The sequence below is a fragment of the Chiloscyllium plagiosum genome, unplaced genomic scaffold (genome assembly GCF_037043375.1).
Source record: "Chiloscyllium plagiosum isolate Xiang-an unplaced genomic scaffold, Cpla_swu_hap1 HiC_scaffold_37, whole genome shotgun sequence".
Lineage (NCBI taxonomy): Eukaryota > Metazoa > Chordata > Chondrichthyes > Orectolobiformes > Hemiscylliidae > Chiloscyllium > Chiloscyllium plagiosum.
Genome location: NW_028270175.1, coordinates 8,364,723 through 8,388,198, shown reverse-complemented (window position 1 = coordinate 8,388,198; position 23,476 = coordinate 8,364,723). Strand labels below are relative to the sequence as shown.

Sequence of the window (23,476 nt, the reverse complement as noted above, 5' to 3'; positions counted from 1 at the left end):
ACTACAAATTTGCAGCCATCTGCCACAAGATGGATCCTCAAAGATAATCACTTGCAACTCCATTACCTCCCAGACATGAAGTGAGGAATCTGTGCTTCTATTTAAAGAAAAAGACCTTGCATGGTCCTTTTTGCAACTGAGAAATTTCCTCAGCAGCCCCTCAAGCTGCAGACTAAAGGAATAAAAATGGGCAACTTTGTCTGTAATTGTTGTAATATTAATGGGTTCCAATTCCACTAATGTTGTCGTGACCCACATTTTGAAGTATAGATTTATTTTAAAAAAGATAGCGTTCATGACTGCTTCACGCAACCAAGACGAATCCACAATTTGTAATTTGAACAGATGATTTGCCACACCCAGGTTACATCTAGCATTTAAATTGGAGCATCAGTGGTGTACTCTGGTCTGTCTAGTACTGATGACCTGCTGACAGCCAGTCTGTGTGCAACACTGTAATTGACTAGCATGTGGTATCATTTCTGTCTCAGGCTCATGGATTTGAGGAAGCTTGCTTTGGGGAAGTTTATCCTGCTTTGGGTGCAGTCAGGTATTGCTAACAAGGAGCAATGGAGCTACCAAGGTAAATAAAATGCTCACCATACCTACAAATTCATTTCGCACAAAATTTAGCTCAGCAATAATTGTCCTCATTTTTAACCAGAGTGCATGGAGGAGGATTGATGACCTGGAAAATTAATTTCATACTTAGATATAAAGTTGTAAGGAACTTATACGAGTGAGAAACTGTGGAATGCAAGGTAAGAGTTTGACAGTAGGTGTGGGATTGAAGGTGTTTACTATGGTTCCCTGTCCTTTACCTGTTTTCTAGAAGGTGACTTGAATGAAGCTCATTGGGGTTTGAAATATCCAGCCTGTGTTGGCTCACACCAATCTCCAATTGATATCCAGAGGAAAAAAGTGAAGTTTAATATGAGCCTACCCCATTTAGAGTTAAGTGGATATGACGGACTACACGAGGAGCCATTCCTGATGATCAATAATGGACATTCAGGTCTTGTACTCTTTTCATTCTATGTTTTAACAATTTTAACCCTTTCTTTAAATTTCCTGAAATAATTGTATCTGTAATTGATTGTCTAGTATATCTTTTCCTTAATTTTCCCCATCCTTATTAAGAAGGTGTTGCCTCTTGCTGATGCTATTTTCCAAAGATGGGTCAGCCCTTTGCACTTCACCCAAGTAATTTAATCTCGGTGAGTATTGTCATTAGCATCAATGTCCCTGAAACGGAATTAATCAGCCCAGGTTCCCCCGCCTCAATGATCTTCTGTAACCTCTGCTGACAAATGGATCCATGGATCAGCTTTGGCTCTGATAACTCTCTGTGGAATTGTTTCATGTGTTACCTAATTCCCTCTGCTCCAATATTGGTGTCTGAATCTTCAACCCTCTGCATTTAACTTTATAGACCTTGCTCCCTGAATCCTTGCCTCCATCTCAATCTTTAAATACATTCCTTTTTGATCTTCCCTTGACGTTTCCCCCGTGGGCGGCACGGTGGCACAGTGGTTAGCACTGCTGCCTCACAGTGCCTGAGACCCGGGTTCAATTCCCGCCTCAGGCGACTGACTGTGTGGAGTTTGCACGTTCTCCCCGTGTCTGCGTGGGTTTCCTCCGGGTGCTCCGGTTTCCTCCCACAGTCCAAAGATGTGCAGGTCAGGTGAATTGGCCATGCTAAATTGCCCGTAGTGTTAGGTAAGGGGTAAATGTAGGGGTATGGGTGGGTTGCGTTCGGCGGGGCGGTGTGGACTTGTTGGGCCGAAGGGCTGTTTCCACACTGTAATGTAATCTGTAATCTAATCTGAACTCTTCAGCTATTGCCTGCTATCTGGTTCTTTGTCTAGAGAGATAAGTCATTTTCCATTTTAAAGGCACCACATAAATAGCTGCTGTCATTAAATCCATTGTGTTTATGGAAGTAATTCTGAGGTGCTGTAGTTACAATACAGAATTTAAAATTCATTATGTAAACTCACAATGATAATAATTATCTATCAGTACTGAGTTCAATACACTTCATGGAAATATATGTTTTACATCTGCTGTATATAGCTAAAATAAATATCATTTTGTGTCTATGTGGTTCAGGATTTTAAAACTATTGAGCACTACTGAACAAGTGGTGGATGCAAGTACAGTTATAATATTTAAAAGGTTTTTGGATAAATACATGAATACATAAGGTTTGGAGGGATATGGGCCTGGAACAGGCAGGAGGGTCTAGTTTAGCTTGGGGTAATGTTTGGCATGGCCTAGTTGGACCAAAGTGTCTGTTTCTGTGCTGTATGACTCTATGACACTCTGAGGAAGATGCACATTTTAACATGTAACCTTGTGTATTTTGTTTTCATAGTTGCAATAAACTTGCCACCCTCCATGTTTATCAGCAAAGGGTTGCCAAATCGTTACACAGCAGTTCAGATGCATTTCCATTGGGGTGGGCTTGACTTGGAGAGCAGTGGCTCAGAGCATACAATTGATGGCATCCGCTATGTGGCAGAGGTATAGCGAATAATCTAAACTTACACCTGATTTTATCTACATCGCAGCATTAACTACTTCAAGAGAACAGCGTGGGTTTAGAGTACTTTGGGATATCCTGAGATTGTGAATGGAACTGCAGATCTGTAAACCTTTCTTTGTAATTCTACTTGCAAGGTCCAATTGAAACAGATACTTTACAATCTTCCAAGTATTAGATTTGACTCAGTAGCATTGACAGTGTAATCTGTTTATTATTTTATTTTGAAACACAAGCCAGTTAATAAATAATGTTGAACACGCATATATTGGTTGATTTTAAATATGATCAAATGATACTTCTTTGGCCTTCTTGTAAAAGGGTTGATAGTCTCCTGTCTAATTAGGAATCTACTTAAAGATCCAGTGGTCGATTGGCCCAGATGGCTGTTCAGTTGCTGCTCTGCTCTTTTCTGCAACTAGACGTGGCTCAGCAATTCTTGCTGATTCTTCCAATCTTGGATTCTACAAAAGCAGTGGGCAGACAATCCCTCGCAGTGTTGTAGCTGCTGTAATGTAAATGTCCAGTGTGAACATTAGCGACTAGGTGAATGGATGTATGAGTGAACGGGCAGGGGACTGTGTAAGGGTGAGTGAGGTAAGTGGATAAGGTGGCAGGCCAGTAGGGTGATAGTGGTTGGGTGGGGTAGCAGCGAGATTCTGGATTGGGTTATTAGATTAGATTCCCTACAGTGTGGAAACAGACCGTTCGGCCCAACAAGTCCACACTGACCCTCTGAAGAGTAACCAACCCAGACCATTTCCCCTACATTTACCCCTGCCTAATCCACCTAACACTATGGGCAATTTAGCATGGCCAATTCACCTGACCTGCACACCTTTGGACTGTGGGAGGAAACCGGAGCACCCTGAGTAAACCCACGCAGACACAGGGAGAATGTGCAAACTCCACACAGACAGTTACCCGAGATTGGAATTGAACCCAAGTCCCTGGTGCTGTGAGGCAGCAATTCTAACCACTGAGTCACCGTGCCACCCTTATGAAGGGTAGTCAGATTTGGGGCTTGGTTGGTCTGGTCAGGGGAAGGGTCTGGGCATTTGCACGGTTGGCAGGTATAGTTGGGTCAGGTTGATGTTTGTTTGGAGGGGGATCAGGTGTGCAGTCAAGGGATTAGGAGTAGTGGGGATAGGTATTCAGCGCAGTGGCTCAGTGGATAGCACTGCTGCCTTACAGCACCAGGAACCCAAGTTCAATTCCAGCTTCAGGTGCAGTGTGCACATTCTCCCCATGTCTGCGTGGGTTTCCCCTGGGTGCTCCATTTTCCTCCCACAATCCAAAGGTGTGCAGGTTGGGTAGATTGGCCATGCTAAATTGCCCCATAGTGTCCAGGAATGTGCAGGCTAGGTGGGTTAGCCTAGTGAGGTTACAGGAATAGGGTAGGGGAGGGTCTGGGTGGGATGTTCTATGGACAGTCTGTGCAGATTCAATGGGCCAAAAGGCCTCTTTCTGCACTGTAAGGGTTCTATGATTCAGGTGGTCTGATGGGACAGTCAATTTGAGTTGGGAGTAGTCTGGGTGCGGGGATTGGGTATTTGGGGGAATGGGGCTGAACTCAAAAAGTTAAAATCAACTTGGCAAAAGATGCTGGAGATTAAGTCAAGATTAAAGTGGTGTTGGAAATGCACAGCAGGTCAGGCAGTATCCGAGGAGCAGGAAAGTCGACATTTCAGGTAGGAGCCCTTCATCAGGAATCTGATCATGACGGGCTCCTGCTCCTCGGATGCTGCCTGACCTGCTGTGCATTTCCAACACCACTTTAATCTTGACTCAAAAAGTTAAACGTCTAACATTTCCTGGATAGCTACTTCTGTAACTACCACAGAACTGTCTAAAATGATTGACCCTACCTCAGAGTATGAGACTTTTGCAAAGACTGCCATATTTGAAGTCTGAGTGGGAAGCTGTAACATAAAATAGTTGGCCAGCTCATTGCCTTCCTAGCCTCCCTTGATCTGTTCCAGCCCAGATCACGGCATAGCAGAGTGGAGGAAAAGGCATCAGCCAGTTGCGTCTCCACCATTCGGTGCTTTGACGGCTTTGTTGCTAATTAAAGACACTCAGGGGCCTGATTCCATCTCTGTCACCAGTTAAGAATGGATAGAGCAAGGTGGAACCCCAACTTGCGGTAAATGATGGAATGAATGGGAAATACTTCCTTTGCATCCCCAAGATGGTAGCTCACCCTTTATTTCCCCCTAAACTTGCATCTTAAAACAATCTCCTCCACCCCGTCATTATGAGCGTCCTTAGTTCCACCCCACCCTCCCAATCTTCTTCTGACTTGCTTGCAGTTCCAGCAGTGGCCACTACTGAATTCCAGCACTGCTGGGACTACTCAACTCCCAGCCCGATTGACTACATCTCTTGAGGACAGGAGCTCTTGTCCCCTCAGGGAGAAAGTCCCATCCACACATTTTTAAGGCCACCCCCAGCATAATATCAACTAAGTCAGTGAGCTATTGACCCACCTTTCTACCGGGATGAGAGATTTGGAGGGATGCGAGCAATGCATAGTTTAGATTGACAGTCTGTGAACTGTAGCCAATGTTATACTCTAACCTCAAATGCAAAGAATAAAATTTCAATTTTCTAAAAATGTGAGTGAATAATCTACTGGTTTGTTGAAAGGCATGATTGGGTTTGATTTTAATTACATAGCCCCCAGTTCTTGAGTTGTCTATTGGAAGGCAGATCTGACCCATAGCTCCACGATGGATAGGGCAAGGAGTCTTGTAACAAGTCTACCCCACCTGGAATAGGAATCAACCCCCTTATTGTTAGCACCAATCTTGGCCACAGCAGCTGTCTTACCAACTGAGCTAACCACATCCCCATCAGAGTCTGAATTACCACATTGGAGCCAAGAGGTACAGATGATGCTGCTAGGAGACTTCACTTTCTTTCCAATACACAGCTGGCCAGCAAATCTTTAACACTGTAATTCTCCCCACATGTTGCCCAATGCCAATGAGTGATGTTGTACAGGTGTGTGTGACGCAGTGCTACAAACAATGCCCCTGCCACCAGTTCTCATTCCGTTGACTATTCCTTATGTCAGCAGCTAATTATATCAATCTTGACCTCCCCCGTGTTCACATTGTACATATTTTACATCCCAGACTCCCAGCTCTCTTCAGTATTTGAAGTTGGGGTATTCCTGGCTGCTGTGCAATATAGAGCCATTTTGGCACAAAAGGAGACCATTCAGCACTTCAAGTCCATGCTGTGGTTTGCAGAGTAGAGAGATGCCAACAGCATGGGTTCAATTCCTGCACTCACTATGAAGGATTTCCCTTCTTAACCTCTCCCCTCACCTGAGGTATGGTGATCTTCAGGTTAAACCACCACCAGTTGCCTCTGTCTAATGACAGAGCAGCCCAAGGGTCTGGTAAGACCATGGTGACCTTTATCTTTCCTATCAGCACTCCATGTAATATGTTCAAATGTTAAGACTGAAAAGGGTGTAGTACAATGGATTAAGGCTTTTGTTTAATGTTTTGTTTTTTAGCTGCATATTGTTCATTATAATTCAGACAAATACAGCAGTTTCTTGGAAGCTTCAGATAAAGAAGATGGATTGGCTGTGCTTGCGTTTTTCTATGAGGTATGGTTCAAGGGAAGTTGTGCAAACCCTATGCTGGTAAGGCAATAAAATTCAGGCTGTAACTTTTTAGCACAGGCACTGGCATCTTAACAAGGTGACCATCAGGATTTCTCGCTGAGAGAGCATCCTTATATGATGAGCAGTTCCTGTCGGTTAAATGGGAGCAAACAGGTGTATTTAGCAATGGATACAATCATCTTTTATTGTGTAAGTCAATCACTCAGTGACATTTACTGGGAGCATGTCCCAGTTCTCTAATGATTAAAAGCTAGTTTGATTTAAATTACACAGCACCTTATTCTTGACTGTTGTGTTGGATGGCAGATCTGACGGACAGCTCCATGATCCATGGTAATAAATCCATCAGAGCTGAAAATGTATTGCTGGAAAAGCGCAGCAGGTCAGGTAGCATCCAAGGAACAGGAGAATCGATGTTTCGGGCATAAGCCCTTCTTCAGGCTTGTCCTTAGGGGATGTTTTAATATGTTTTGGGTGGAAGCTGGGGAAGTGTAGCATTGTGAGGTTGTCTGTGGGTTTGCATTAGAGTGTGGTGCTGGGGTGTCCATCCTGAGGTGTGGTGCTGAGGACAGACACCTCAGCACCACATTCTACTGCAAACCCACAGACAACCTCACAATGCTACACTTCCCCAGCTTCCACCCAAAACATATTAAAACAGCCATCCCCTATGGACAAGCCTTACGCATACACCGGATCTGCTCAGATGAGGAGGAAAGTGACGGACACCTGGAAGTACTACGTGATGCAACCGACAGGGTACCCTTCGTTGTTCAGTATTTCCCAGGAGCTGAAAAATTACGCCATGTTCTTCGTGACCTGCAACACATTATCAATGAGGATGAGCACCTCACCAAGACCTTCCCCACACCTCCACTACTTGCCTTTAAACAACCGCCAAACCTCAAACAGATCGTTGTTCGTAGCAAGCTGCCCAGCTCTCAGGACAACTCCATACAACCCTGTCACGGTAGGCACTGCAAGACATGTCAGAGTGTGGACATAGATACCACCATTACACGTGGGGACATCTCCCACCTTGTACATGGCAGGTACTCATTTGACTCAGCCAACGTTGTCCATCTTATGCGTTGCAGGCAAAGATACCCTGAGGTATGGTACATTGGGGAAACCGAGTAAAGGGTACGACAACGGATGAATGGGCACTGCACAACAACCAACAGACAGGATGGTTCCCTCCCAGTTGGGGAACACTTCAGTGGTCCAGGACATTCAGCCTCGGACTTTCGGGTAACCATCCTCCAAGGTGGACTTCGGGACAGGCAGCAGAGAAAAGTGGCCGAGCAGAGGCTGATAGCTCAGTTCGGTACCCATAGGGAGGGCCTCAACCGGGACCTTGGGTTCATCTCACATTACAGGTGACCACTACTATACACACACACAGATACTCTTACACACACACACACACTCTCACACACACACAGGCACTCCTATACACACATACACACGGACACACATACACACAGACACACATACACACAGACACCCACACACACCCTTATAGACACACACACTCCCACACTCACACATGCACCGCCTCACAGACTTAAGACCCTCTGCACTCACTACACGACACACATACACTTTCTCACACTCAAAACCCCCAACCCAGACAGACATACACAAACAGACAGACAAAGACCCACATGCACACATATATTTTGTGGGGTGAATTTGTACTTGCAGGGTTACATTGTACTTTGCTCAAAAACTGCATGCATTCGTGTAGAACTCTGAGCTCAAAAACTGCATGAATTTATGTAAAACTCCGTTATCTCACTTTTTAGATTCGAATCAATCTAAACATTATGGCATAGACAGGGAACGCAGGGAACCAACCCCTTCAACATATTGTCTAGCTATCACCATTGTTAACAGCTAACCCGAGAATGCAACTTTTTTAAAAAAAGATTTTGTGATTTACACATGAAAGAAGTGAAACTATCACTGTATTCTAACAGATGAAAGGCTTAACAGACAATCAATTTTTCAATGTATAATTTCAGTTACATCACACTGTAAATTTTTGCTATAAATTCTGTGTGTTAGGATTGAGCCCTCCACTATCACCTGATGAAGGAGCGACGCTCCGAAAGCTAGTGTGCTTCCAATTAAACCTGTTGGACTATAACCTGGTGTTGTGTGATTTTTAACTTTGTACATCCCAGTCCAACACCGGCATCTCCAAAATATATTGATGTGCTTCAATCTTTGAAATGCAATGGCATACTGTACCAGCTACCTTGCTGAAACAGCCTCAATGAATGGTTAACCAAACTGTTTTTGGTCATTATTGGTTGAGGAAGGAATATGGGAGCACTATTTGATAGCATGACTATCAAATGCAGTGTGCCAACATTTGGCAAGATGCTTCTTCCTTCCAACATCCTCCACGGGGAATCAGGTCTCTCTGTGCAAGTCACATTTCACTGTGGGAGTGACATCTCTCTGTGGGAGTGACATCTCTGTGGGAGTCATGTCCTTTTATTGGAGTGATGTCTCTCTGTGCGTCTGTTAATGCTGAGGACCATTATCCTCCATGTGGAAGGAGTCAGCTCAAGCCAACAGTGTACTAAAGAACAAAACTGGAAATAAATCACATGTTAACTCATTAAAATGAACTGCTTCACAAGACAAGCAAAACATATAAACAGTTGGAAAGGCTAGCATTATAAAGCTAAGGTTGCCATAGAGTACATGTTGCATACAGTAAGATAAATCATATAAACTTCATATCTCTGAGACTACTCTTCAAACAAGTTGAGTAGATTAGAAAGAGCTGTAATTAATTACACAAAGGGCTGATATCATATACTATAGATCAGAAGTCACATGACACCAAGTTATAGTCCAACAGGTTTGTTTGAAATCACAAGCTTTCGGAGCGCTGCTCCCTTGTCAGATGATTTCAAATAAATCTTTCGAACTATAACCTGGTGTTGTGTGACTTCTGACTTTGTCCACCCCAGTCCTACATCGGAACCTCCTCAGTGTACTTTCAATGTTGCAAGGGTGCTTCTTAAGATGCAGAAATAGCACTAGCATCACTGCTGATCTTAGTGAAGTGCAGGATGAGTAGGACTGCATAAATATTAAAACGTCAGTCCTAATTCCAAACCAACTACACTCTACTGACACAAAACAACAAAACGCAGGCACAAATCTGATTGGCCATCAAAATAGAAAAGTGCTGCCAGTGCCCAATGGATTCATCAATTTCTGGCCAGGAAAAAGTGGATGACCCAGGGGTGAATAGTCATTATTAACTGTACAGATTGCTGAAGATGCCATGTAGCAGTGGCAAATGAATATCAGGGGTGGGATTGGCAGATTGTGAGAGCAGAGTTGAGAGTGTGTTGCTGGAAAAGCACAGCAAGTCAGGCAGCGTCTGAGGAGCAGGAAAATTGACGTTTTGGGCTGGAGCCCTTCATTTCCTGATGAAGGGCTCTGGCCCGAAACATTGATTCTACTTTTCCAGCAACACACTCTCAACTCTGATCTCCAGCATCTGCAGACCTGTCTCCAGATTGTGAGAGCAGATTACTTCCCCTCCATTCAAAGAATATTCTCTGACAAAGGAGAAGGATGGAGCAGGACTATGTGAGGGGTTTGGAAAAAAGCATTCAACTTAACCTCCAAACAAGGATGAGTTCAGTATGGAGGAGAAAGTGAGGTCTGCAGACGCTGGAGATCAAAGCTGAAACTTTATTGCTGGAACAGCACAGCAGGTCAGGCAGCATCTAGGGAACAGAAGATTCGACGTTTCGGGCACATGCCCTTCTTCAGGAATGAGCAGAGAGTGTTCAGCAGGAGAAGATAAAAGGTAGGGAGGAGGGACTTGGAGGAGGGGCGTTGGAAATGTGATAGGTGGAAAGAGGTCAAGGTGAAGGTGATAGGTCGGAGTAGGGTGGAGGCGGAGAGGTCAAGAAGAAGACTGCAGGTCAGGAAGGCGGTGCCGGGCTGGAGGGATTCGGCTGAGACAAGGTGGGGGGAGGGGGGATGAAGAAACTGGTGAAGTCCAAGTTCATCCCCTGTGGTTGGAGGGTTCCCAGTCGGAAGATAAGACGCTCCTCCTCCGACCGTCGCGTTGTTGTGGTTTGGCGGTGGATGAGTCCAATGACCTGCATATCCTCGGTGGAGTGGGAGGGGGAGTTGAAATGCTGTGCTACAGGGTGATTGGGTTGGTTCGTCCGGGTGGCCCAGAGGTGCTCTCTGAATCGCTCCGCAAGTAGGCGGCCTGTCTCGCCAATATAGAGGAGGCCACACCGGCTGCAGCGGATGCAGTAGATAATGTGGGTGGAGGTGCAGGTGAATCTGTGGCGGATATGGAAGTTTCCTTTGGGGCCTTGGAGAGAAGTGAGGGGGGAGGTGTGGGCGCAAGTGTTGCACCTCCTGCGGTTGCAAGGGAAGGTGCCGGGAGTGGAGGTTGGGTTGGTGGGGGGTATGGATCTGACAAGGGAGTCGCGGAGGGAGTGGTCTCTACGGAAAGCTGATAGAGGAGGGGAGGGAAATATATCCTTGGTGGTGGGGTCCGTTTGGAGGTGGCGGAAGTGACGGCGGATGATGCGCTGTACATGGAGATTGGTGGGGTGGTAGGTGAGGACCAGTGGGGTTCTGTCCTGGTGGCGGTTGGAGGGGCGGGGCTCAAGGGCGGAGGAGCGGGAAGTGGAGGAGATGCGGTGGAGGGCATCGTCGATCACGTCGGGGGGGAAATTGCGGTCCTTGAAGAAGGAGGCCGTCTGTGTTGTGCGTATTTTGAACTGGTCCTCCTGGGAGCAGATGCGGCGGAGACGAAGGAATTGGGAGAATGGGATGGCGTTTTTACAGGGGGCGGGGTGGGAGGAGGTGTAGTCCAGGTAGCTGTGGGAGTCGGTCGGTTTGTAGTAGATGTCCGTGTTGATTCGGTCGTCTGAGATAGAAACAGATAGGTCTAGGAAGGGGAGGGAGGAGTCCGAGACTGTCCAGGTGAATTTGAGGTCGGGGTGGAAGGTGTTAGTGTAGTGGATGAACTGTTCAACCTCCTCGTGGGAGCACGAGGTAGCGCCGATACAGTCATCAATGTAGCGGAGGAAAAGATGGGGGGTGGGGCCAGTGTAGTTGCGGAAGATGGATTGTTCCACATACCCTATTTCCGCAACTTTGGCCCCACCCCCCCATCTTTTCCTCCGCTACATTGATGACTGTATCGGCGCTACCTCGTGCTCCCACGAGGAGGTTGAACAGTTCATCCACTTCACTAACACCTTCCACCCCGACCTCAAATTCACCTGGACAGTCTCGGACTCCTCCCTCCCCTTCCTAGACCTATCTGTTTCTATCTCAGATGACCGAATCAACACGGACATCTACTACAAACCGACCGACTCCCACAGCTACCTGGACTACACCTCCTCCCACCCCGCCCCCTGTAAAAACGCCATCCCATTCTCCCAATTCCTTCGTCTCCGCCGCATCTGCTCCCAGGAGGACCAGTTCAAAATACGCACAACACAGACGGCCTCCTTCTTCAAGGACCGCAATTTCCCCCCCGACGTGATCGACGATGCCCTCCACCGCATCTCCTCCACTTCCCGCTCCTCCGCCCTTGAGCCCCGCCCCTCCAACCGCCACCAGGACAGAGCCCCACTGGTCCTCACCTACCACCCCACCAATCTCCATGTACAGCGCATCATCCGCCGTCACTTCCGCCACCTCCAAACGGACCCCACCACCAAGGATATATTTCCCTCCCCTCCTCTATCAGCTTTCCGTAGAGACCACTCCCTCCGCGACTCCCTTGTCAGATCCATACCCCCCACCAACCCAACCTCCACTCCCGGCACCTTCCCTTGCAACCGCAGGTGCAACACTTGCGCCCACACCTCCCCCCTCACTTCTCTCCAAGGCCCCAAAGGAAACTTCCATATCCGCCACAGATTCACCTGCACCTCCACCCACATTATCTACTGCATCCGCTGCAGCCGGTGTGGCCTCCTCTATATTGGCGAGACAGGCCGCCTACTTGCGGAGCGATTCAGAGAGCACCTCTGGGCCACCCGGACGAACCAACCCAATCACCCTGTAGCACAGCATTTCAACTCCCCCTCCCACTCCACCGAGGATATGCAGGTCATTGGACTCATCCACCGCCAAACCACAACAACGCGACGGTCGGAGGAGGAGCGTCTTATCTTCCGACTGGGAACCCTCCAACCACAGGGGATGAACTTGGACTTCACCAGTTTCTTCATCCCCCCTCCCCCACCTTGTCTCAGCCGAATTCATCCAGCCCGGCACCGCCTTCCTGACCTGCAGTCTTCTTCTTGACCTCTCCGCCTCCACCCTACTCCGACCTATCACCTTCACCTTGACCTCTTTCCACCTATCACATTTCCAACGCCCCTCCTCCAAGTCCCTCCTCCCTACCTTTTATCTTCTCCTGCTGAACACTCTCTGCTCATTCCTGAAGAAGGGCATGTGCCCGAAACGTCGAATCTTCTGTTCCCTAGATGCTGCCTGACCTGCTGTGCTGTTCCAGCAATAAAGTTTCAGCTGAGTTCAGTATGGACTGTGAGCTTGTTTGTTTCACCCAATTGAATTCTGCAACGATACATGTGTTGATGCTGCATTTTGTGTTGTCAAGTGCCCAAGGTTGTATGTGTACAATTAAGAAGATACGTTGCAAGGGGGTCAGTGACTCCTGCACTGAATTTTAATCATGATTCACATGGGACTGATGTAGATTACATTGGAGTCAACTTGGAGAAAACTGGTTACTGCTGGCTTTTGTCCCTATTCTTAATTAGTGGGATCAGCTTGTTAATCAAGTGCAACATCGACTGTTTTATCTGTCAATTATGAAGCCTATTTCCAACTTAAAGCAGCACCTGAATGAATCAGGCAGCCCATACTTGGCTTAGCGAGCTTAATGTCATTGCAATTTGGGTGGGTTTATCACAGAGCAATAAAAGCTCATGGATGGAAGAAAAAGATTGAAAAAGAAGCTGTTATTGATCCACTGCCACAGCTAGAGCTGTCAATGAGGCACATGTTTTCACTATTTTGTATTTAAGGAGACTTGCAATCCACCTGTATCAATTACAGTGGAACATTCATAAAGCAAAGGGCAACTCTCCATGTGAGATAATAAAAACTGACAGATTATTAACAATCCCCAAATCTACTTTCAGCAGGAACCGTAAGCAAACCTCTTCAAAAAGAAAATCCCATCCTGCTGCCTGTAAATTAACTTGCACCAAGTGCTCTTCCCCTCTCATCCCTGAATATGTTCACCTACATTAACTCCAGGATCCAGCTACGTCTCGATATTTAACATTCTCACCCTTGTTTTTGACTCTTGCTGTTAATCTGTCTGTAACCTTCTCTAGCCCCATAACCTCCTGGAGATTCTGCATTCCTCCCTGATTTTCTTCACCCTTTAATCAGATTTCAGAGGCAGCTGTGTTTCCCGGTGCTGAGACCCTAACACTGTATAATTCCATCCTAACTCTCTCTTTCTCAAAACTTACGTCTTCAATCGAACTTTTCAACATCTCCTTATCTGGCTTCGTGTCTGGTTCCGATGGATAATGCTCCTGTGACAGGCATTTGGAGTCACTATATAAATTCAAGTCGTCCTTTGATTTTATAAGCCTTTTAAAGAAAACTACACAGTTTCTTGCATTGGTAATGCACTTGTGACAGGAGAGTGAAGCTAATGGGCAGAGAGGTAATGAAGGTTCCAGTACTTATACTCCAGAATCATACAACATGGAACAAATCTTCCAAAGACAAAGCAAATCACATTCAAATAAAGCAATTATTTATTTATACAATATTGAGGCCATTTCCAGAGCCCTCCTCAAATATTCTTCCAAATCTTCAACTTCTAAGTTTCCCCATCCAAGTCTTCCTGCAACTCCTGCTCCCTCTTGCTTTGCAACCATTTCGTCCCGTCAAAGTCCTTCAAGATGTCAAAAGTGCTGTAGAAATCTAAGTTGTTGTTGTGTAAACACAGCAAAGAAATATCATCAGGCTTTGGCTGGGGTGTGTCTGTTTGTGATTTTCTGACTGGAATTTGGTCTTTTCTCAGGATGGACACTTCGAAAACACATACTACAGTGACTTCATATCCAGCTTAAGCAAAATCAAATATGCAGGTACATTACTTTCTCGGCAAGCTTTTCAACCTTTCTGGCAGTCTGTGCTAATGTAAGTAAAGTTCCTACTTAAGAAAGAACTTGCATTTACATGGCACCTTTAAGCATGTTCAAAAGAGCTTTTAATGTGGAATTAGGGTTTTAATGAATGGAAATGCAGCCTTTAATTTGTACAGGATGGGAGCCCCCACAATAATGATAGAATGATACAGCACAGAAGCACAATTGTGACTTTGTGTCTGGTTCTGATGGATAATGCTCCTGTGACATGCATTTGGAGTCACTATACAATTGCAAGTCATCCTTTGATTTTGTAAGCCTTTTAAAGAAAACTACACAGTTTCTTGCATTGGTAACTTACTTGTGCCAGAAGAGTGAAGCTAATGGGAAGATGGGTAATGAAGGTTCCAGTACTCACATTCCACAATCATATACCATGGAACAAATCATGGCTGACACTGCACAGTCCTGATCTATACTTCCCACATGGGAAATAGATAAGAAACAGGTAAAAGCTCATGGGATCCAGGCTAACTTGGCAAGGTGGATTCAAATGATGGGAGAAGGCTGTCTGTGTAATTGGAGCCCCATGTGCAGGGTGTACTACAAGGATCAGTGCTAGGTCCCTTATCGTCCGTAGTATTCATAAACGACATCGATGAGAATGTGGAAAGGATGGTAAATGGGTTTGTGGATGACAGGAAGATTGGCCAGGTGGTTGGCAATGAGGATCTTGGGTTCCAGGAGGATATAAACGGATTGGTCAGTTGGGTAGATCAGTGGCAGATGGAATCTTACCTTGATAAATATGAGTTGATAGAAGGAACAAGACAAGGTACTACTCAATGAATGGCAAGACATGAGGAACTTCAGAGGAACAGAGGGATCTCAGGGTGCTTGGTCAGAGAACCCTGAAAGTAGCAGATTGGTTAATAGGGAGTCAAGAAGGCATATGGGATGCTTGCCTTTATCACTCGTGACATATATTAATAAGAGCAGGGAGGTTATGATGAAATTGTACGGGACAGCCACAGCTGGAGTACTGTGTGCAGTTCTGGTCACCACAGCGTAAGAAGGATGTGATAGCACTGGAGAGGGTGCAGGGGAGATTCACCAGGATGTTGCATTGGATGGAGCAGTTTAACGATCAAAAGAGACTGGATGAGCTTGGATTATTTTCTTTGGTGCAGAGAATGTTGAGGGGGACCTGATAGAGGTGTATAAGTTTGAGGGGTGCAGACAGAATGAATAGAAAACCCTTCGTTGAAGGGTTAGTAACAAGAGGGCATAATTTTAAAGTGAAGTGCATGAGGTTTGGAGGGAATTTAAGGAAAAACCTGGTCATCCACAGAGTGGTGTGGATTTGGAATGAACCGCCTGGAAGGATCCTTGAGATCTTTAAAATGTAATTGAATGAGCACTGGAAATGTCATAACATTCCAGCCTAGTGCAGAAAGTGGGACTAACGTGGATAATAATATATTTTTGGCAATACAGATTTGATGGACTGATTGGCCTCTTCTGTACTGTATGGTTCTAAGATGCTATTTCCAATCCTCCCACTTCCTCTAAACGAAAGGAGTAGCCATGGGCACCCGCATGGGCCCCAGCTATGCCTGCCTCTTCGTCGGATATGTGGAACAGTTCATCTTCCGCAACTACACTGGCCCCACCCCCCACCTTTTCCTCCGCTATATCGATGATTGTATTGGCGCCGCCTCGTGCTCCCACGAGGAGGTTGAACAGTTCATCCACTTCACCAACACCTTCCACCCCGACCTCAAATTCACCTGGACCGTCTCAGATTCCTCCCTCCCCTTCCTCGATCTTTCTATTTCTATCTCAGGCGACCGAATCAACACGGACATCTACTACAAACCGACCGACTCCCACAGCTACCTGGACTACACCTCCTCCCACCCTGCCCCCTGTAAAAACGCCATCCCATTCTCCCAATTCCTTCATCTCCGCCGCATCTGCTCCCAGGAGGACCAGTTCCAAAAACGTACAACCCAGATGGCCTCTTTCTTCAAGGAACGCAATTTCCCCCCCGATGTGGTCGACGATGCCCTCCACCGCATCTCTTCCACTTCCCGCTCCTCCACCCTTGAGCCCCGCCCCTCCAACCGCCACCAGGACAGAACCCCACTGGTCCTCACCTACCACCCCACCAATCTCCATGTACAGCGCATCATCCGCTGTCATTTCCGCCACCTCCAAACGGACCCCACCACCAATGATATATTTCCCTCCCCTCCCCTATCAGCATTCCGTAAAGACCACTCCCTCCGTGACTCCCTCGTCAGAGCCACACCCCCCACCAACCCAACCTCCACTCGCGGCACCTTCCCCTGCAACCGCAGGAGGTGCAAGACTTGCGCCCACACCTCCCCCCTCCAAGGCCCCAAAGGAAACTTCCATATCCGCCACAGATTCACCTGCACCTCCACACACATCATCTATTGCATCCTCTGCACCCGATGTGGCCTCCTCTATATTGGGGAGACAGGCCGCCTACTTGCGCAGCGTTTCAGAGAACACCTCTGGGACACCCGGACCAACCAACCCAACCACCCTGTGGCTCAACACTTCAACTCCCCCTCCCACTCCACCAAGGATATGCAGGTCTTTGGATTCCTCCATCGCCAGACCACAACAACACGACGGTTGGAGGAAGAGCACCTCATCTTCCGCCTAGGAACCCTCCAACCACAAGGGATGAACTCGGATTTCACCAGTTTCCTCATTTTCCCTCCCCCCACCTTGTCTCAGTCAAATCCATCGAACTCAGCACCGCCTTCCTAACCTGCAATCTTCTTCCTGACCTCTCTGCCCCCACCCCAGTCTGACCTATCACCCTCACCTTGACCTCTTTCCACCTATCGCATTTCCGACGCCCCTCCCCCAAGTCCCTCCTCCCTACCTTTTATCTTAGCCTGCTGGACAAACTTTCCTCATTCCTGAAGAAGGGCTTATGCCCGAAACGTCGATTCTCCTGTTCCCTGGATGCTGCCTGACCCGCTGCGCTTTTCCAGCAACACATTTTCAGCTCTAAGATGCTATTGAAAATCATTGCAATAGACAATTAGGTGACACTAATTTACACATTAATATAAAATATCATCCTTACAGAAATAAATAATTGATATGTTCAGGCCCTTGACTGCCAAATTATTTCATTAATAAAAAGAGGAAAATATGCAAGAATTTTTTCACACAGTATAAATAGATTTCCTTTTAATGTTGCCCATCTGCTTAATTCTTCTTTCAGTAGAATGACAAAGCAAATTCGGGCATCTAGATTTAATCCTGGAGGTTCACTTTAAGGCCTGTGGACGTGCAGAAAGACAGTTTGGGAATGGATGGTTACCTGGGAGAGCCTTTACAAAGAAATCACAAACAACCTGTAATGTCTGACTTCATTTTTTGCAACATTAATATTCTGTATGACTAGTGATGCTGTTCATTTTTCTGTTCAATTTCAGGGCAATCCACAGAAATACAACCAATAGACATTACCACCTTGCTGCCTCATAACCTCTCAAACTTCTATAGGTACAGAGGCTCTTTAACAACTCCACCTTGTTTTGAGTCAATAATCTGGACCATTTTTGACACACCAATTGTGCTCTCATCTAATCAGGTAAATCTGACCCACTGCCTTTCACATTGTTCTGTGATTGTGTGATTGGCAATGAATGTGCCATGCTGTTGTGATCTTAAGCTCCAAGTTACATGACACCAGGTTATAGTCCAATAGATTTACTTAAAATCACAAGCTTTTAGAGCACTGCTCCTTTGTTAGGTGAAGTCCTTCTGACTTCTGACTTTGTCCACCCCAGTTCAACACCAGCATCTCCGCCTCTTAAGCCCAAGAACAGCGCAAGATTGGTCTTCACAATATTTAGTCTTTTCTTTTAGCAAGGCAAGTTTGTTTTAAACCAGACTTACTACTCTCCCAATGTAAGAGCCAAAGAATGAGAAATAGGAATAGGAATAGGAATAGAAATAGGCCCCCTGACCCTGGAGTACCATTCAGTATGGTCACTGTAGTGATTGTAACAAAGTCAGCCAGATGGATGTCATAGAATATGAGTTCCGTGATTGGGCTGTTAACCTGGTCCAATCAAGGAGCCCTGGCTGACAGATATAAACAGGAGTGTCAGAGGTTCTCTTCACTCTGAGAGTTGGATCAGTGTCCAGGACTCTCTGCATGTAAATAAGGGGTGACTTTGTGACAGTATACTGGCCCCTGTGGAGTTATTTCACAGTGTTTAGTGGCAGTTGATATCTAAAAAGTGTGGAAAGTGTAAAGCAGAGTAAATGTTTGGATGTTAGCTTGCTTTTTGAGCCCATAACTGAAGGTAATATTTTACAATTTAATGTATTCATTACTTGCTTTTGTTTGGACAGGAAGAGAATTTAATTATTCTCTACAATCTGAGGAAGGGCTCTTCAAACACTGCTGAGAATTACTCCAGCTCTCCACGGAGTTACTGAGAGGGGATGAGTGCAGCTGCTGTGTGTCTTTCCTCTCTTGTTAAGACACTAAAGGTCACACAAGAGTTTGGCATATCTTGGATCTCCACAATGATTCCCTTGCTCTCTATAAACATTAGCCTAGAGATTCTGGTTTTGGGGATAGGTGAGACAGTGCAAAGGCTGGACCCTAAATGTGTAAATGAAGGGTGACTTGGTGATGGGATACCAGCCGCTGTGGAAATATTTCAGTCAGAGAGTCATGAAAGTGTACAGCACAGAAACAGACCCTTCGGTCCAACTCATCCATTCCGATCAGATATCCCAACCTAATCTAGTCCCACCGGCCCATATCCCTCCAAACCCTTCGTATTCATATACCCATCCCGATGCCTTTTAAATGTTGTAATTGTACCACTCCCTCTGGCAGTTCATTCCATACACACACCACCCTCTGCGTGAAAACATTGCCTCTTAGGTCGCTTTTATATTTTTCTCCTCTCACCGTAAACCTATGCCCTCTCGTTCTGGACTCCCCCAACGCAGGGAAAAGAGTCTATTTAACCTATTCATGCCCCTCATGATTTTATGAACCTCTATAAGGTCACCCCCCAGCCTCCGACGCTCCAGGGAAAACAGCCCCACCTGTTCAGCCTCTCCCCATAGCTCAAACCCTTCAACCCTGGCAACATCCTTGTAAATCTTTTCTGAACCCTTTCAAGTTTCACAACATCTTTCCGATAGGAAGGAGACCAGAATTGCACGCAATATTCCAATAGTGGTCTAACCAACATCCTGTACAGCCGCAACATGACCTCCCAACTCCTGTACTCAATACTCTGACCAATAAAGGAAATCATACAAAATGGCTTCTTCACTATTCTATCTACCTGTGACTCCACTTTCAAGGAGCTATGAACCTGCACTCCAAGGTCTCTTTGTTCAGCAACACTCCCTAGGATCTTACCATTAATGTATGAGTCCTGCTAAGATTTGCTTTCCCAAAATGCAGCGCCTCACATTTATCTAAATTAAACTCCATCTGCCACTTCTCAGCCCATTGGCCCATCTGGTCCAGATCCCGTTGTAATCTGAGGTAACCCTCTTCGCTGTTCACTACACCTCCAATGTTGGTGTCATCAGCAAACTTACTAACTATTCCTCTTATGCTCACATCCAAATCATTTATATAAATGATGAAAAGTAGTGGACCCAGCACTGATCCTTGTGGCACTCCACTGGTCACAGGCCTCCAGTCTGAAAAACAACCTTCTACCACCACCCTCTGTCTTCTACCTTTGAGCTAGTTCTGCATCCAAATGGCTAGTTCTCCCTGTATTCCATGAGCTCTAATCTTGCTAATCAGTCTCCCATGGGGAACCTTTTTGAACGCCTTACTGAAGTCCATATGGATCACATCTACCACTCTGCCCTCATCAATACTCTTTGTTACTTCTTCAAAAAACTCAATCAAGTTTGTGAGACACGATTTCCCACGCACAAAATCATGTTGACTATCCCTAATCAGTCCTTGCCTTTCTAAATACATGTACATCCTGTCCCTCAGGATTCCCTCCAACAACTTGCCCACCACCGACGTCAGGCTCACCGGTCTATAGTTCCCTGGCTTGTCCTTACCACCTTTCTTAAACAGTGGCACCACGGTCGCCAACCTCTCGTCTTCCGGCACCTCACTTGTGACTATCGATGATACAAATATCTCAGTAAGAGGCCCAGCAATCACTTCCCTAACTTCCCAAAGAGTTCCAGGGTACACAAGGTTGATCTTTTATTTCAACTCCATTATCCTACCTCCTTCTCCATTCCCCTTGATTTCCCGACAAACTAAAGGTCTTTCTATCTCAGCTTTAAATCTACTTCATGACAGAACTTCCCCAATCCTCTGGGTGAGACAATTCCAAAAGAATAAGAGTATCCTGAAGAAACTCCCCCTATTGAATTCCTGTGTGATTGATCCTTTACTGTGAGACCATGCCCTGTTTCCTAGATTCTTCATCCAATGGATACTACCTCTCTGTGTCTACCCCTTCACGATCTTGTCTGTCTCAGTGAAGTATCCAAGGAGGTAGTTGACTGTACAAATTAGGAGAACTTCCAAGTCTGAGCTAATCAGCCAGCCTCAGCTGAGAGCAGCACTGACAGTTCCAGAAATAGAAAACTCAGCCGGATTCTCACTCCTGATTACTATTTAGGGAGCTGGATGTTATGCAAGGTTGGACGTCAGGTAAAGACGGGTCAGGTTTAGCTATGAAGTGCACCCTATGCAAACAGGCTGCTGATTTTATCGAAGGGCACACTGTAGAATGAATGAGCTAATGCTTCATTGCTGCCAGCAAGTGCAAGTCAGTCCTTTGGTATGGAAAGGAGAACGTTAGGGAGGGCTGAATGAAAATGAGGTAAAACTATGACTCACTTTTATATAGTGCTCTGAGAATGCCCCAAGTCATTTTACAAAAGGAGGGAGACTTAAAGATGGACATTTTATTTATCCTTTATAGACTCCACTGACACATAAAAGGCTAAATAGAATTTTGCAATAGGCAGGCAGCTCTGTATTTGTCCATGTAGTTCAGTAAGCAGAGTGAGTGAGCAACTTATGTACTGCGGTTGGGATTTCTCTGCACTGCTCGTGTGCAAGTCCCTCTTCTCCAGGGAGGGAATAATGGCCAACATATCCAACCGCCAGGCTCTGTGTATGCAACTTCAAAGAAAATAATAACATATTAACATGCAAAGCAGTTTTTATATGGACATGTGAATAAAGGATCAGCCGTTCAAAATGATTGAGTCTGCTCTGTCATTCAATAAGATCGTGGCTGATCCAATTACAGGAGGTCTCTGATTTATGAACATTTGATGTACAATCATACTTAGGTACACTATCCCATACGGGGGTGCAATGTTTAACATCCAACATACAAGCATTTCCTGATTGACTGTTTTATATTGTCCTGCACTGTGTTCCAACTTGCGTACAAATCGATTTGCAAACACACTCAAGGATGGAACCCGTTTGCAACCCGGGGCGTGTCTGTACTCCATTTTCTTACCTACTCTGATAACCTCTCACCCCTTGCTCCATCAAGGATATATCTACTTCTGCCTGAGATATTGTCAAGTACTCTGCTTTCACTGGCTTTTTGGGAGGAGAGTTTCAAGACTAATTTTTCCTTTGGGAATCTTACCTCCTTATCTTGCCTAAAATCGACAAAAGCTTGAACCCAAAGAGAGAATGCTGGAAAATCTCAGCAGGTCTAGCAGCAACTGTAAGGAGAGAAAGGAGCCAATGTTTCGCTTTGACAAAGGGTCAGTTAGACTCGAAACGTCTTTTCTCTCCTTACAGATGCTGCCAGACCTGCTGAGATTTTCCAGCATTTTCTCTTTTGGTTTCAGATTCCAGCAGCCACAGTAATTTGCTTTTATCAAGAGCTTGAATCCGGTAGAAACACTTTCTTTTTTTCATTTTAGGCACAGGATTACAAGTAAAGTCAATAAAAGTAGGAAGTTCCAGTCTTACTCAAGATTGGGATACATTCGGACTCTAACCTCATACCTTTAATGCATTGTCTGAACTGAGATGTCACCTATTTTTTATAAAACCTTATCTCGAGAATGTGACTTGAAAGAAGTTATGGGATTTACATATTAATGAACCAAAATCTGCACCCCATTCTAAAAGATGAAAGACTTAACAGCAATCTAGGTTTGTTCAATAAGAGGCTGAGGGGTGACTGACCTTAGAGTGGTTTATAAAATCGTGAGGGGCATGGATAGGATAAATAGACAAAAGCCCCTTCCCTGGAGTGGGGGAGTCCAGAACTAGCGGGCATAGGTTTCAGGTGAGAGGGGAAAGATCTAAAAGAGACCTAAGGGGCAACTTTTTCACGCAGAGGGTGGTACGTGTATGGAACGAGCTGCCAGAGGAAGTGGTGGAGGCTGGTACAGTTGCAACATTTAGAATACATCTGGGTGGGTATTTGAATTGGAAAAGTTTGGAGGGATATGGACTGGGTGCTGGCAGGTGGGACTAGATTGGGTTGGGATATCTGGTTGGCATGGACGGGTTGGACCGAAGGGTCTGTTTCCGTGCTGTACATCTCTTTGACTTTATATCAGTTCAGTTCCATGACACTATGATCTTTTGCTATAAATTCTGTGTCTTATGCTCTTATACTCCACAGCTGCCTGATGAAGAAGCAGCGCTCCAAAACCTAGTGCTTCTAAATAAACTTGTTGGACCAGAAACTGGTGTTGTGTGATTTTTAACTTGGTCCACCGCAGTCCAACACCGGCTCCTCCGCATCAATTCTTTCAGCCAAAGAGGATGGTCACAATGTCAGAATAGCTGTGGTCCCCTTGCCTGAAAGTTAGTTTTCATGCATTCTGGGAACAAAACGTTTATTTTCCCAGACATCGTATTGTTACATGGTGCCAGATAACCAGCTGATGTCAGCTTATCAAACACAGTAGTATTTACTGTCACCTTTGAATTGTCCTTCATTATTAGAAAGTCTTTATGTTTGGGGGAAATGAAATATTTGTTGTAACAGCCATTGTGTGAGGTCTCGTGCTGCGCAGGACATTCTGGAAAGATTCAGTGCTAAAGAGATCAAAATGCTGCAAATTATT

The 23,476-nt window shown here is 45.6% G+C and overlaps 1 protein-coding gene across 2 annotated transcripts in view; it reads left to right on the top strand.

The window, feature by feature from the left end:
- The first annotated feature begins 440 nt into the window (after positions 1 to 440).
- ca6 (carbonic anhydrase 6) overlaps positions 441 to 23,476 on the top strand; it is a 33,328-nt gene continuing 10,292 nt past the window's right edge. For both annotated transcript variants that reach the window (XM_043676166.2, XM_043676165.2), the window contains exons 1-6: positions 441 to 583; positions 833 to 1,015; positions 2,378 to 2,526; positions 6,075 to 6,170; positions 14,281 to 14,347; positions 17,833 to 17,990. In XM_043676166.2, the coding sequence (XP_043532101.1) occupies positions 469 to 583; positions 833 to 1,015; positions 2,378 to 2,526; positions 6,075 to 6,170; positions 14,281 to 14,347; positions 17,833 to 17,990 (768 nt within the window). In that variant the 5' untranslated portion in view covers positions 441 to 468. The remainder of the gene's footprint in view (positions 584 to 832; positions 1,016 to 2,377; positions 2,527 to 6,074; positions 6,171 to 14,280; positions 14,348 to 17,832; positions 17,991 to 23,476) is intronic.